At 39.3% G+C, this 13,330-nt stretch overlaps 1 protein-coding gene across 1 annotated transcript in view; it reads left to right on the top strand.

Moving 5' to 3' along the window:
- Positions 1-13,044, top strand: part of LOC110122836 (orofacial cleft 1 candidate gene 1 protein) — a 44,876-nt gene extending 31,832 nt beyond the window's left edge. Inside the window, exons 6-8 of the mRNA XM_070456962.1 lie at positions 9,312-9,388; positions 12,855-12,934; positions 13,031-13,044. Coding sequence (XP_070313063.1) covers positions 9,312-9,388; positions 12,855-12,934; positions 13,031-13,044 — 171 coding nt within the window. The remainder of the gene's footprint in view (positions 1-9,311; positions 9,389-12,854; positions 12,935-13,030) is intronic.
- Positions 13,045-13,330: the final 286 nt, after the last annotated feature.

The raw sequence follows: 13,330 nt of genomic DNA, 5'->3' as shown, positions 1-13,330 counted from the left end.
ACCTTTTCATCATTGATTTCATATCCTAGGATTCAACCAACCTTTGATGGTGTAGGATGTATTTATTGAAAAAAGAATCTGCACGTAAGTGAACCTGAGCAGGTCAAACTCATGTGGTTCAAGGGTCACTATATACATAGACCTTCAAGACTGCCCTTTTAAAAACATTTTTATTGGAGTATAGTTGCTAAGACTGCCCATTGACTTCCTTGTTATTTGACTGGCCATTAACTTTTCTCATATTATTAATATCTTTTATTTTTATGACACACCAAGACTCTTTTATTGTTATCTCCATTGCTTTTCAGATAAAACCCAGTGTCACTGGTTGTTTAAATGTGGTCCATCAACCTCTCTTAGGATACTTGAGGTGCTAATTAGAATAGAATGTACATTCCTGGGTACCCACACAGACCTACTAACTCATAATCTCTGGAGAAGGAGTCAGAAAGGATAAATTTAACAGAAACACGCTGGGAGATTTTATTCACATTTAACTTAAGACCTTTCTTCATCTTATAATTTTAGATAATACTTCTATAGCACTCACCATGTGCCAGGCATTGTTCTAAGCACTTTATATATGATAACATTTAATTCTCATATACAGTTTTGAGAGCTTATGACTTTAAAAACAGTATCTTGCTAAGACCGTGAATTCCTATTCTCCACATACATTTGTAATCTAGTAATCGTAAATGAGAGAAGATCACACCTCTAAAATACCAGGCAGCTTTTCCTAGTTAACTTATAGGAAGTTATAAAAGCAGTATTAGAGTTCCTGATTACCCTTCACTCAGAGTGAACTGGTTTTTAAAAATTATCACTGGAGTGGTAAAATTATGAGATCTTCCCCCCAACCCCCCATGGTAGAGTTAATTCATTCGATCTATCTTTGAGTCCTGGCTATAGATGATGGGATATTTTCAGAAAAAATTTTGAATTCATTTTCATTTTTCATTGTTAGTTTTCATTTTTAGGGTCTTAAAATTTGCTCACTAATAGCTCAGTATTAAGTTCACTAATAAGTGCTCACTAATAAGTTCTCTCAAGAAAAACCAACACAAAGTTTCCCCCAAGGATGTTTTGGGGTGTGGTCGTGCTGAGTCGCTCAATAGTATCTGACTGTCTGGGACTATATGTAGCCCATCAAGCTCCCCGTCCATGTTTTGGGGATAAGCAAGGAAATATGAACATGGACATGGTGTTAAATGATATTAATTTTTAAAATATATTGAAATTAACTGTATTGAGTACCAGGCATTGGGTCAGGAATTTTTGATACTTTTTTTTTTTTTGCACATAACCATGGGAGACAGGTGTGATGATTCTCATGATTTAGGTGAAGAAACTGAAGCTGCAAGCCTGTTATTCTTTTCTCACTTTTCACCCAGAATTCTCAGATGCCCCTGAACCCTTTCCTTGACTTCTCAAATTTTCTTTCATTCCATTCTTTGAGGTGGATACTGTAACATTTTGCTGCAGGAGGTCACAGGTACATACTCTTTCCAACCCTTGTATCCGTGGATTCTTACATTCCTCCATGGCTTTCCTTTAGGGTTCTTACAACTCGAGTCTCACATTTGAGAGAACTGATGAAAATATATTTAAATAGCATGCCATTTAAATTATTTTTTAAAAAGCAATTTTCCACTGTAGATTTAGAAACCAACAGATCTATTTTAGCCAGCATAATTTCTGATTAACTAATTTAATCTGTGCGAAATTACATAAGCAAACCTGAAACAAGCCTCCATCAATTTTCTTGCCTTTGGATGTAACATAATATTTTCAAAAATGAACCAAATAGAGTAATTAGCCCCCAGGCAGAGCAAATGGCTCTAATAGCCATCTCCCACACATTTCTATGGTGGAAAGACTGAAAATGAATACACAAATGTGGCAGCCATGGGTTAAAGCCCTGCATGTACCCTCTTAAGTAACAGTTTGGAATATTAATACCTAGGGTTACCTTTTCAGAAGTTCAAGGTAAGAGAAGAGAATTATATCTTCCCTTTAGGCTGCTGAAATCTGTCTTCTGATGGGCTGTCTGATTTCAACCTTCCAGGGGTCTTCGCTGGTGGCTCAGTGGTAAATAATCTGCCTGCAATGCAGGAGACCTGGGTTTGATCCCTGAGTGGGGAAGATCTCCTGGAGAAGAGAATGGCAACCCACTCCCGTATTCTTGCCTGGGGAATCTCATGGACAGAGGAGCCTGGCGGGCTACAGTTCATGGGGTTGCAAAGAGTTGGGCACGGCTTACTGACTAAACAACAATAACAATATGATTTTGACAGTGCTTGAAAGTAAGCAGACTTCCTTGCATTCTTAACAGAGGGTCACTTTCCACACTAATTGTCCCTCAGGGAGAGAACCTTGCCAGTGTAAGAGATGACAGAGTGATCGATATGAGAATACCAGGGGAGTATTGTTTGAATAGCATTATAGGTGATTATGAAATGCTGCTTTCATGGTGCTTTGATGGTGGTGATATGATGGTGTCAGGGGCTGTCACTCCCTCCACAATTAAGAAATACTGAAGTAAATAGTATGACTCCATATAGGAAGCATTGACTAATTTGATGAAAGTAATTTTGATTCAATGTGTATATTATATTGTAAAATATAGAGAAAAAGGCAAAGCAATTTTCCAGGGGAAAAGGTGTCCCTGATAGTAAAACTAACTGATCCTTCCTTATTGCGGCTTATCACTCTCCCCTCCTTTTTAAATTCCCTATTTTCTTTATACAGGGCTTCCCTGGTAGCTCAGATGGTAAAGAATCTGCCTGCAATGCAGGAGACCCAAGTTCAATCCCTGGGTCAGGAAGATCCCCCGGAGAAGGAAATGGTTACCCACTCCAGTACTCTTGCCTGGAGTATTCCATGGACAGAGGAGCCTGGCGGGCTACAGTCCATGGGGTCTCGAGTCAGACACGACTGAGCGATTAACACTTTTCTTCGTCGTGGTTGAGTTTTGCCTAGTTGCTCAGCCTTGTCCATCTTTTCTTCATACACCATTCTAAACCAATACTTTGCTTGTTTTCCTTATCTTCATAATCTTTTCTAGAACTAATTTTTTATTTTTCTTGGTTTTGTTTATTATTCATTCAATTTCTCTTTAATTGATTCCTCTATTTATCTTTATTATTTCCTTTTATTGTATCACCCCATGATGTGCAAAGTATCCCAACCCTCATCCCAAATTTACTTCATCTATAAAGGCTGATGGTGCCATACACACACACCAAGAGGATGGAGGTTCCTCGGAAAACTAAAACTAAAGCTGCCATATGATCCAGTAATCCCATTCCTGGGCATATATCCATAGAAAACCATCATTTTAAAAGATACACGTACCCCAATATTTATTACAACAATATTTGCAATAGCCAACACATGAAAGCAGCTTAAATGCCCATCGACAGAGGAATAGATAAAAGAGATGCAGTACATACGCACAGTGGAATATTACTCAGCCATAGAAAAGAATGAAACATTGGCAATTTCAGCAGCCTGGATGGATCTAGAGATTTTCACCCTAAGTAAGCCAGCCAAAAAAAGACAATATTATATGGTATTGCTTATATGGGGAATCTTAAAAACTGAACTTACATACGAAAGAGAAATAGAACCCCCCCAAAAAACAACAACATATGTTTACCAAGGGGAAAGACAGGAGAAGGATGAATGAGGGGTCTGGGATTAAGACAGGCACACTACTGTTTCATGTATAAACAGATAACAAACAAAGATCTACTATATTGCAGAGAGAACCCTACTTAATATTTTGTAATAACCTATAAGGGAAAAGAAGCTGAAAAAAGTAGATATATATGTAGTATGTATAGCTGTATATCGCTGTACACTTCAAACTAACACACCACTGTAAGTTAGCTACACTTCAATTAAAAAAATATTTAAAATTTAAAAAAAACTGGAAAAAAGAGGATATGACAAGGCTTATTACTCATGTTACGATGCTTTTTGGAAAGAGCAGCTCAGGCTTACAAATAGCTTGCAAAAGCAGCGGGTGGAGACGGTTTGGCTTTACTGTGGTTAGGTGGTGGGGTCAGGGTGAAATTTCCGTGAGCAGCAGGTGCTTGTATGATTTTGAACTTCCCATTGACACCGAGGTGGGGAATGTCTGGAGGAGAAGAGGAGCTTGGGGGTGGAGGGTAGGTCTTGAAACTGTTAATAGTCAAAAAACAAAAAAGGAATCAGACTCTTGAGTACACCTGCATTTGCTTACTTTGGGGTTAATTTGCTTTTTTTCTTAAATGTCTTAGGGTAAAAGCATACATCATTGATTTTACATAACTTCACTGCAATGCAGACTTTGAATGCTGTAAATGTTCTTCTCTGTATTTCTTGACTGTATTCCACTAATTTAGAGATGTTATGCTTTATCATTTAGTTCAACATATTTTTCAATTTCTCCTTTGACCTCTTATTTGCTTTTCCTTGACTGAGAGGAAATCATTTAAGAGTGGAAACACATTTAGGGAAGCAGTGGTGGGGGACAGATGAAGTTTGGAACAGAATTTTTCTATTTACATTTCCCATTTCCATTGTCAAAGAGGTAATGAATGAAGGAAGTGTTGAAGAAAAATAGCTGGAGATGTTGTTGACTGGCTATATGCTAAAGGTTGATCATAAACAGGAGGAAATCTCATAGTATAATGCTAAGGTTGTTCAAGCAGGAGGAGGAGGTTTTGTTGGTTTTTGAGCTTGCTAAAGGGTTTGGACAGTCTAGGTCAGACCGACATCTGGAGGCAGCGTAGGTAAAAGAAAGTTGAGGAAATTACAGACCAGAGAGAAAAGCCCAGGATATGTCAGCAATAACACAGTAGCAGCTGACTCCGAGAGATAAGGTACTTTGTTTGCTTTGCTTTGAAGTGAAGTGAAGTGAAAGTCACTCAGTTGTGTCCTACTCTTTGCGACCCTGGAGTGGGTAGCCATGCCCTCCTCCAGGGGATCTTCTTAACCCAGGGATCGAACCTACGTCTCCCACCTTGCAGATGGATTCTTTACCAGATGCATTTATGAATCCAGTAGTCAACAGACACATGAATTACTGGCCCTGTGATTTTAGCGATGAGTTAATTTTTTAAAGACACACTTATACAGATGAATTGTGAATGTTAGCTCTTGGGTGGTCTGTTTCCTTGGATGATAGTGCTGTTCTGTTTTTATCCATCTTTAGCGTACCACCCGAGGCAGTGATAACTGAGCCATCCCGGGCTTGATTCCTAGAAGGGAATGGCTGGTCTCTGTGAGGCTGTCCCGGTATCTCTAGATTGAAGAAAGATGTGGATTAACCAGAAAAATAGGAACGCATGTAGGAATCAGTCAAAATATCTTTAGGTAAAACAGTTGAAGACATTTAGTCTATTGTTTTCAAAACTATAAGCCAGACAAGTAGGCTCTCTGCTGTGTGATAAAAACAGAAGAAAGAAATTCACCAAGTTACAAAAGAACATGCTTGACTGGGAATCCTGCTGCATCACGTTCCACTTGTGTGATCTTAAGCACAGCCTCTTTGAAGATGTTCTGTAGCGCAGTGTCCTTATCTGGAAAACAGTGGGGACGATCCCCGCCTTCTTCCCTCATAATGTTGTGAAAGAGAAATGCAAAAAGATTTCCGTAAGTGTCTTTTTGAATAAAGTACTATATGAAAGTCAGTTATTATTAGTGTGCTGTTTTCATTTTTAAAGCTTAGCTTCTGGATTCACTTGACTGTTAGGGGAGGGTCTTAGAAATGATATTTGGTGATACAACACAGAAGTGGGAGGTGTGGCATGCAGGGGAGAGGACAGCTCTGGGGCGGACAGCCTGGGGTTTGAATCTCAGTGATTCCACGTCCATCTTGAGCAAGTTAACATCTCTATGACTTAGCTTTTTGTTTTCAGTCTGTAAAACAGGGATTAACAATAGTTCTCACAACTTCTGACAGTTCAGCTAATAAAGATGAATGAGCTGGGAGCATTTGAATTATTGCTTAAAATTTTAATGCACTCAGTGTCCCAAGAGGATGATCAATAAAGTTGAATTAATTATTTTTGGAGAAATACAACTGTGGACATCCCTTTTTCTGTGATTCTGTCGTCCTAGATCCGATGAGATTATTACGCAATGAATTGGAAGCAAAGGAGCTTATTGAGTGCATTTTGCATGTTAATTTTGCTTTAATGCCTTTGGTATAGATTTTCAAACACACACACATGCGTGTGTGCGCCCAGTCATGTCTGACTCTGCAACCCCACGGACTAACCCTCCAGACTCCTCTGTGCATGGCTGGGGAACTGTAACCCACCAACCTACTTCCTGAAAGAATTGTTAGTGAATGTTACACACAATAATAATGAAACCTTAAGATGAGTGACCTCAATGCAAAGGGAGAGACAGTTATAGAGTCAAGAAAAGAACAAGCATGCTTGAAAATTCCCATAAATATATTGCTAATAGGAAAAAAACTATAAATTTATAAATGTGAAAACAAGCTTCTCAGGACCACTTGTTTTTCCTTTATATTAAGTACCTTCATTTCAGGAAATATATTTTTGATAGTAAAAAGACTGCCTAGTAAATGGCTTTTCAACATCTAAAATGTATTTTTCCTCTTGTTGCCTCTTCATGGCTCAGATATCCCTGAGGTATTTAGTGCGGGCTAAAATTTACATCATCAACTTTTGTGAATATGGAAGAAGAAAATGTACATAATGAATTGAATAATTCATATTTAAAGTCCTTTCCAACTTTAAAATATATGTGTGTATATATATATTTCATGTAAAAATGTCTCATAGGTTTATCAAGATTTTCTGAAAAGAACCTGAAGCATTGAATCTAATATATATATCAGAATATTATATATTGAATCTAATATATGTATTAGATTCAATGCTTCCAGTTCTTTTCAGAAAAAAAAATATATTAGTTTAGGTTAGAAAAATTATTAGCTATGACTCCATCCCATTTTATTGTTCAATAAGACTTCACAGATATAACAAATATGCTCAGATGATGAAGAGCCTTTAAAGTATTACTATGACCACATGACAATTATTTTATATCTGTTTAATTTTTTCTTTCACAAGTAGGAAATATCTATGAAGAAGGTTTAAACAGAGAGTATGCATAAGAGACTTTGGTGTCTAATCCTTCCCTCTTGAAATTTATGTTTTAAAAACATGTTCTTAAGTGGACTAACAGGTTTTCCAACTATATTTTCCTCTCTTGGATCAGTTCAGTAGAGAGAATTAATGAAGCAGGACTATTTTAGAGAAATAAAAAATAAAAACCAAAAAATTATGTCTTTAAGGCAGTATACTTAAATTATGCTGAATTTAGGGTCATAATCATGCAGTCAAGTTGTTTGGGACTCCTTGACCAAACATTCCATGCTGACAACCTCACCTCAATTTTCAATATTTTGAAAGATCAAGTCAGAAATAAAATACAGAAACTGCTCATGATTCCAGCTGCCCTGACTAGTTCTAGCTGTACTTGGTGAAGCAGAGCGTTATGGGTACTGGTCTCTTACTAAAGGCCACTTTCCGCTGGCGGCTTCATTATAAGAAATGACTGGACATCCTAGTGGACACAGCTTGGAAGAGGGGAATTCACAAATAACTATCTTAGTTTTGTAAGGGCATGCAGAGTCAGTTAGAAAAATTTAACCTTCATTATGCCATTAAAAAAATAAGAACATAGTGAAAATCATCAATGTCTAATGAGGTATAATCCACTAAGATTAATGGAAGACCAACAAAGCCTTAGGTGGAATTACATGAGCAGAGAAATCACCTGCTTTGATTAAAAAGAACAGAGAGAGGACAAAATAAAAAGAGGTCTCTGAATTCCAAAATACTACTGGCAGGAAACAGGGTCAGAAAGTCACTTAGAAGTTAGCATGTGCTACCTTTCATGAAAAAAGAAAGGAAGGTCCAGAAGATGACACCAAGAGTCCAGAGAACAGAGCTGAGAGCCACAGAGTTATTCTCAGATCTTGAGGCTTAATCCAGGACTTTCCAACACTTGTCTGGATTTCCTAATCCCTGTAGAAGCATGCTTCTAGCCTTCCGGTATTCAAGCATACGTGTGTGCTAAGTTGCTTCAGTTGTGTCTGACTCTTTGCAAATCTAGGGACTGTAGCCCACCAGGCTCCTCTATCCATGGGATTCTCCAGGCAAGAATACTGGAGTGGTTTGTCATGCCCTCCTCCAGGGGATCTTTCCTACCCAGGGATAGAACCTGTATCTCTTATGTCTCCTGCAGTGGCAGACATTTTTTTTTTTTAAACCACCACTGCCTGTTATTCATCCCTTTGTGTAATTCCCTCTGACACTGTACAAGGATAATTGATCTGTATGACCAATACCATACAGTAGAAGTGATGGAGTGTCACTTCCAGGATTAGGTTATAAAGGGCTGTGGCTTCCATCCTGAGTTCCCTCTCTCTCTCATCATTTATTTTCAGTCAATATGTTGATATTTGCCTGTATGGTACCTTCTCAGAACATCTGGAGGAACGTTTTGATAGGATTACTATATATTACAGTTTTCAAGGGAGAGTTCTGGGTTATGCCTGTTGTCCTAAAATAATTAAAATCTCCCCTTGACTTCAAAATGTCCCAGATTGAACATAAATTATATGATCACAATTATTATTAACATCACTAGCATCCTAAATGTCTAGCCACGTATCCATTTCTGTCTTGTTAAATTGTACTATTAAAGGGTGTGTATATGAGAGCCAGACGTAGAGACAGAGACAGGGAGACAGAGAGAGAGAACAGAGAGATAGAAAGAGACAAAGAAAGCTGAGTTGTTATCTCCAAGGCATTTCTCCTTCTTTTGGTTACATCATTTACTATTCTGTCTACATTTTTGGCCAAAAAGTAACTAAGCAGACAGAAAATTCAGATTCCATAATAAGGTGGCTTGTTGTTCGTTGTTTAGCCGTTAAGTCTTGTCCGACTGTTTTGTAACCCCGTGAACTGTAGCCTGCCAGGCTCCTCTGTCCTTGGGATTTCCCAGGCAAGAGAACTGGAGTGGGTTTCGATTTTTTTCCTCCAGGAGATCTTCCCAACCCAGTGATCGAACCCATATCTCCTGCATTGACAAGTGGGTTCTTTACCACTGAGGCACCTGGGAAGTTCATAAGGTGGCCACTATTGGTATAATCCCCATGTTCATATTTGGAACCTAAACTTAAAACTTACCCTGGTCTTGGAAAAGTCAGGTTTACACAGATGTTCAAGTACTTTTTGGGTATCTTTTTTTTTTCATTTCTGTTTTCTTTCACGCAGGATTTGAGATTTGACGGGGAAGGACTCAGTGAATACATTCCTATGTCATGTTTAAAGAGCGGCAGAACATTTGAGAAGTACGTTCCCTTAGTGGTACATTTAGTGTGTTTTATTTTCTTGTTTGTTTCTTTTGGTATGGACTAATTATGGGCTAATCATAGGTGACAGGCACCCCTTGGTTTGATTCGCCCTAAGGTTCCAGTGTGTGAGACCCATGACCCCATTTCCTCCTGGGATGTATCTGCCTTTTCGCTCATATAGGACAGTTTAGGGAGGGGACTTCCAATCTTTCAGAGGCTATCCAAATCCCTGAGCCAGTGTAGGAACTTCTAAGATTGGGACGTGGCAGTTTCTGCCCCCGGATCTCAGGTCAGGAGGTGCAGAAGTAATAGGTGCAGGTTCAGAGGTTCTCAGGGGGGATGGTCTCCTGTTGAAGTCCAAGCTTCCCCCTCTTTGACTGTGTGACCTCTAACAGGATGTTGAGGGATAGAACTTTACTCAGCATCAGCTTTTCATCAGTGAAGCAAGAATAATAATACCTTGGTGGATTATTTTAAGGGTTAAATGAGATAATAAATAGAATGCATTTCAAAGAACGCTCTGAGCATGAGAAGCACTAAATAAATACTAGTTAATACTGCGGTTCACAGCAGGGATCAATTTTGCCCCTAGGGGACATTTAGCAATAACTGGAGATATTTTTGATTGTCATGACTGAACCTAAGGGGGAAGCTGTTAACAGCATCTAGTGGGCAGAGGCCAAGGATCTTGATAAACATTCCATAATGCACAGGGCAACAAAGAATTATGTGGTTCAAAATGTCAACTGCAAGGAGAGAAACCTTATTATACACCAGTGCTGTTTATTCATCGCCATTTTACTTTACTCTTAATCCTACTAGCAGTGGAAATAAGGTGTCATCTGACATCTGTCTGTGAATATTATTCAGTACTTGAAAAAAATAGGCCATATGGGCAGGATTACATATTGCTGAGGTTTCCTTCCAATACTCAATAAGGTATGGACAAGCATACCTACTACATGCTTCACTTCTAGTGATAGGACTTAATCCCAAAATAGCCGGGGACGTTGGCACCACATTATTTGCAAGAGAAAATTAATTATAGGCTAACTTATGGTCATGAAAATTTGAACTAACTATCCAACAACAAGGGATTATTTAAATAAATTATGGTAGACACTTAAAATTAAATACTAAGTCATTGCTAAAAATTTGTACTTAAAAAAATTAATCTCCTGGAAAGTATGTATAATGCACAAAGTGAGAAATACACGTTACAAAGTATTTACAGCATCAGCCTCATTTTGTAAAAGAAAAAACAGTGAGTCTCGCTACCTCACTGTGAAGAATTCTCATGCTCAGTAGGCCAGTCGTGTCCGACTTTTCGCGACCCTACGGACTGCAGCCCGCCAAGCTCATCTGTCCGTGCGATTTCCCTTCTCCAATCCAGGGATGGAACCCACGTCTCCTGCATTGGCAGGCGGGCTCTTTCCCACTGAGCTACCAGGGAACCCTGGCTGTGAAGAATAGACCTCAATATTTCACCAGTGTTTATCTTTGGGCGGAGGGCTACTGAGCGACTTTGATGGGGGTGTTTTTATAAAATTAGATTTTATATAGTGCACAAACTAAAATTGATAATAGCTGTATACCGGAGAAAAAAGAACACTGTGTTACAAGTGCTGACTCAAAGGTAAGGTGATGTGTGGCTCCTGGTCTAGAGTGTGATGACTCCAAGGGACCACAAACCACTAGACTTATCTCTAGGTAGCTGGCATCCTCTTGAAGCTGTTTATTAACCTTTTGATGTGTGTCGCATTCCTTTTTGACTAAGGAAGGTATTTTTAGAAACCCTTTAATTACAAAGAACTCAAATTACAACAGAGAACCCTGCTTTCTTACCCCCCCCTTAGGATGATTATCATGAATTCAGTATATAATTATTTAGATTAAGTTTTTAGGATATTGCACGAGGGCTTTACATTTTTTTGCCACAGGAACAAAGAAAGAAACTGAGGAACACATCTCACTGTGGTTTACATAACATGTCTGATGTTTACTAATGAAATCGGTTTACCTTCATAACTGTATAATAGGGCCATTACAGACAATAGATACAGTAGTTTAAAAGTAATAAAATTTACAACAAAGTGTATTTAATTTGAAATTGAATTGCCAGCAAATGGGTGTCCTAATGAACTCTTGTGTCAATGTGGCTCTAACTAAATTAAGGGGAATCATTTCTATCCCAGGAAACTAAATCAGCTATGAGATCCGAAAAGGCCATTCCTCTGGTGGAGGGGCTGTCATTGTCACAGATGGCCCTGCTGATGGAATTAAGCTTAAGTCAGGAGAAGTGAAATGCAAGATCCTTCTTAATTCAAATGAATTCAGAAATGCTGGCTGTTAGGACTCATGAAGATCAGGAAAAAAAAAAAAAGAAAGAAGGAACAAAAAAGAGGGATAAAGAAGAACCTCAAATCAAGCCAGTGAATGTTAATAGGAGGAAAAAGCTTGGGGAACATTTTGAAGCTAGACATAGATCTTGAAGACTTCCCAGGTGGCACAATGGTAAAGATACCGTCTGGCAATGCAGGAGACATAAGAGATGTAGATTCAATCACTGGGTCTGGAAAATACCCTGGAGAAGAAAATGGCAACCCACGCCAGTATTCTTGCCCGAAGAATCCCCTGGACAGAGGAGCCCGGTGGACAACAATACATGGGGTCACAAAGAGTGGGACATAACTGAAGTGACTTAGCATGCATGGGGAGATTTTGATCTCTGGACGTTGTATTAAAAAAAAAAAGATTATGTCATATCAGCTATTCATGTATTTAAATAATTCTTCCCCAGGGTTTCTCCAACAATTCCTAAGATTGAAGGGGTAGTGATAGAAAAGAAGGTAGTAACAGATTTTATCGAGCATTGGATCTGGTACTTTCCAGAACAAGTCATATTTTAATTGTTGGAAGATTTTCAGCTCATATGTTGTTGTTTGGTTGCTAAGTTGTGTCCGACTCTTTGTGACACTGTGGACTGTCCATGGGATTTCCCAGGCAAGAATATTGGAGTGGGTTGACATTTCTACCCCAGGGTATCTTCCTGGCCCAGGAATGGAACACTTGCATGCGTGCATGCTAAGTTGCCTCAATCGTGTCCCACTCTGTGTGACCCTATGGACTGTACCCTGCCAAGCTCCCCCATCCAGGAGATTCTCCAGGCAAGAGTACTGGAGTGGGTTGCCTCGCCCTACTCTTATATAGAGAGTCACATATTTTATAGGGTCTCATTTCAAAAATGTCTCACCTCCCTACTTGAATCCACTGTAACCTGGTGTTTCTCTGACTCTTGTCATTCCGTGTGCAATGGACACGACAGATTGTGTGTCGTATCAAAGGTGAACTTTTCCATTATCCCCCATCATCAGTTTCTCTTCTTTTCATCGCCCCTCTTACTAAACCTGCTACAGAGCTATGAGTCAGCGAGTAATTGCAGATCCAAATGTTTGTGAAGCAGGCGGCATAGCCAAGCTCGGTACCCTCCCGGAAGTAACCCACCCATCAAAGGGAGCAGCGTGGCCTTGGCCCCGCTGGAAGGTGAGTTTCCGGAGCCTTTTTCCCTCTGGTGTAAAGAAGTTAACTCTAAGGTCCATTTCATTGACTCACTTTCTTGTTGTGCCTTTCCTCTTGCAGGGCCCACCCTTTAGAGAAACAGAGTTCTAGCAGGTCTTAAAAAAATTAATTAATTCCTTTGGCTTTTTGGCCCAGCCCCGTGGCATGAGGGATCCTAGTTCTTTGACCCGGGCTTGAACCCACATCCCTGCAGTAGAAGCATGAGGTCTTAACCACTGGACCTCCAGGGACGTCCCTAGCAAGTCTTAATAACTCATTTTGAGGAGGGTTCTATGTGGAAATAGAGATGCTAAAAAGTTCCATCACGAACCACTGGAATTCCTCTAAACGGGGTCGGTGGAGCCAGGCTGGGTTCTCCCT

Source organism: Odocoileus virginianus, chromosome 27, assembly GCF_023699985.2.
Source record: "Odocoileus virginianus isolate 20LAN1187 ecotype Illinois chromosome 27, Ovbor_1.2, whole genome shotgun sequence".
Classification (NCBI taxonomy): Eukaryota; Metazoa; Chordata; class Mammalia; order Artiodactyla; family Cervidae; genus Odocoileus; species Odocoileus virginianus.
Note: the sequence above shows the minus strand (reverse complement) of the source record. Positions and strands in the feature narration are given on the sequence as shown.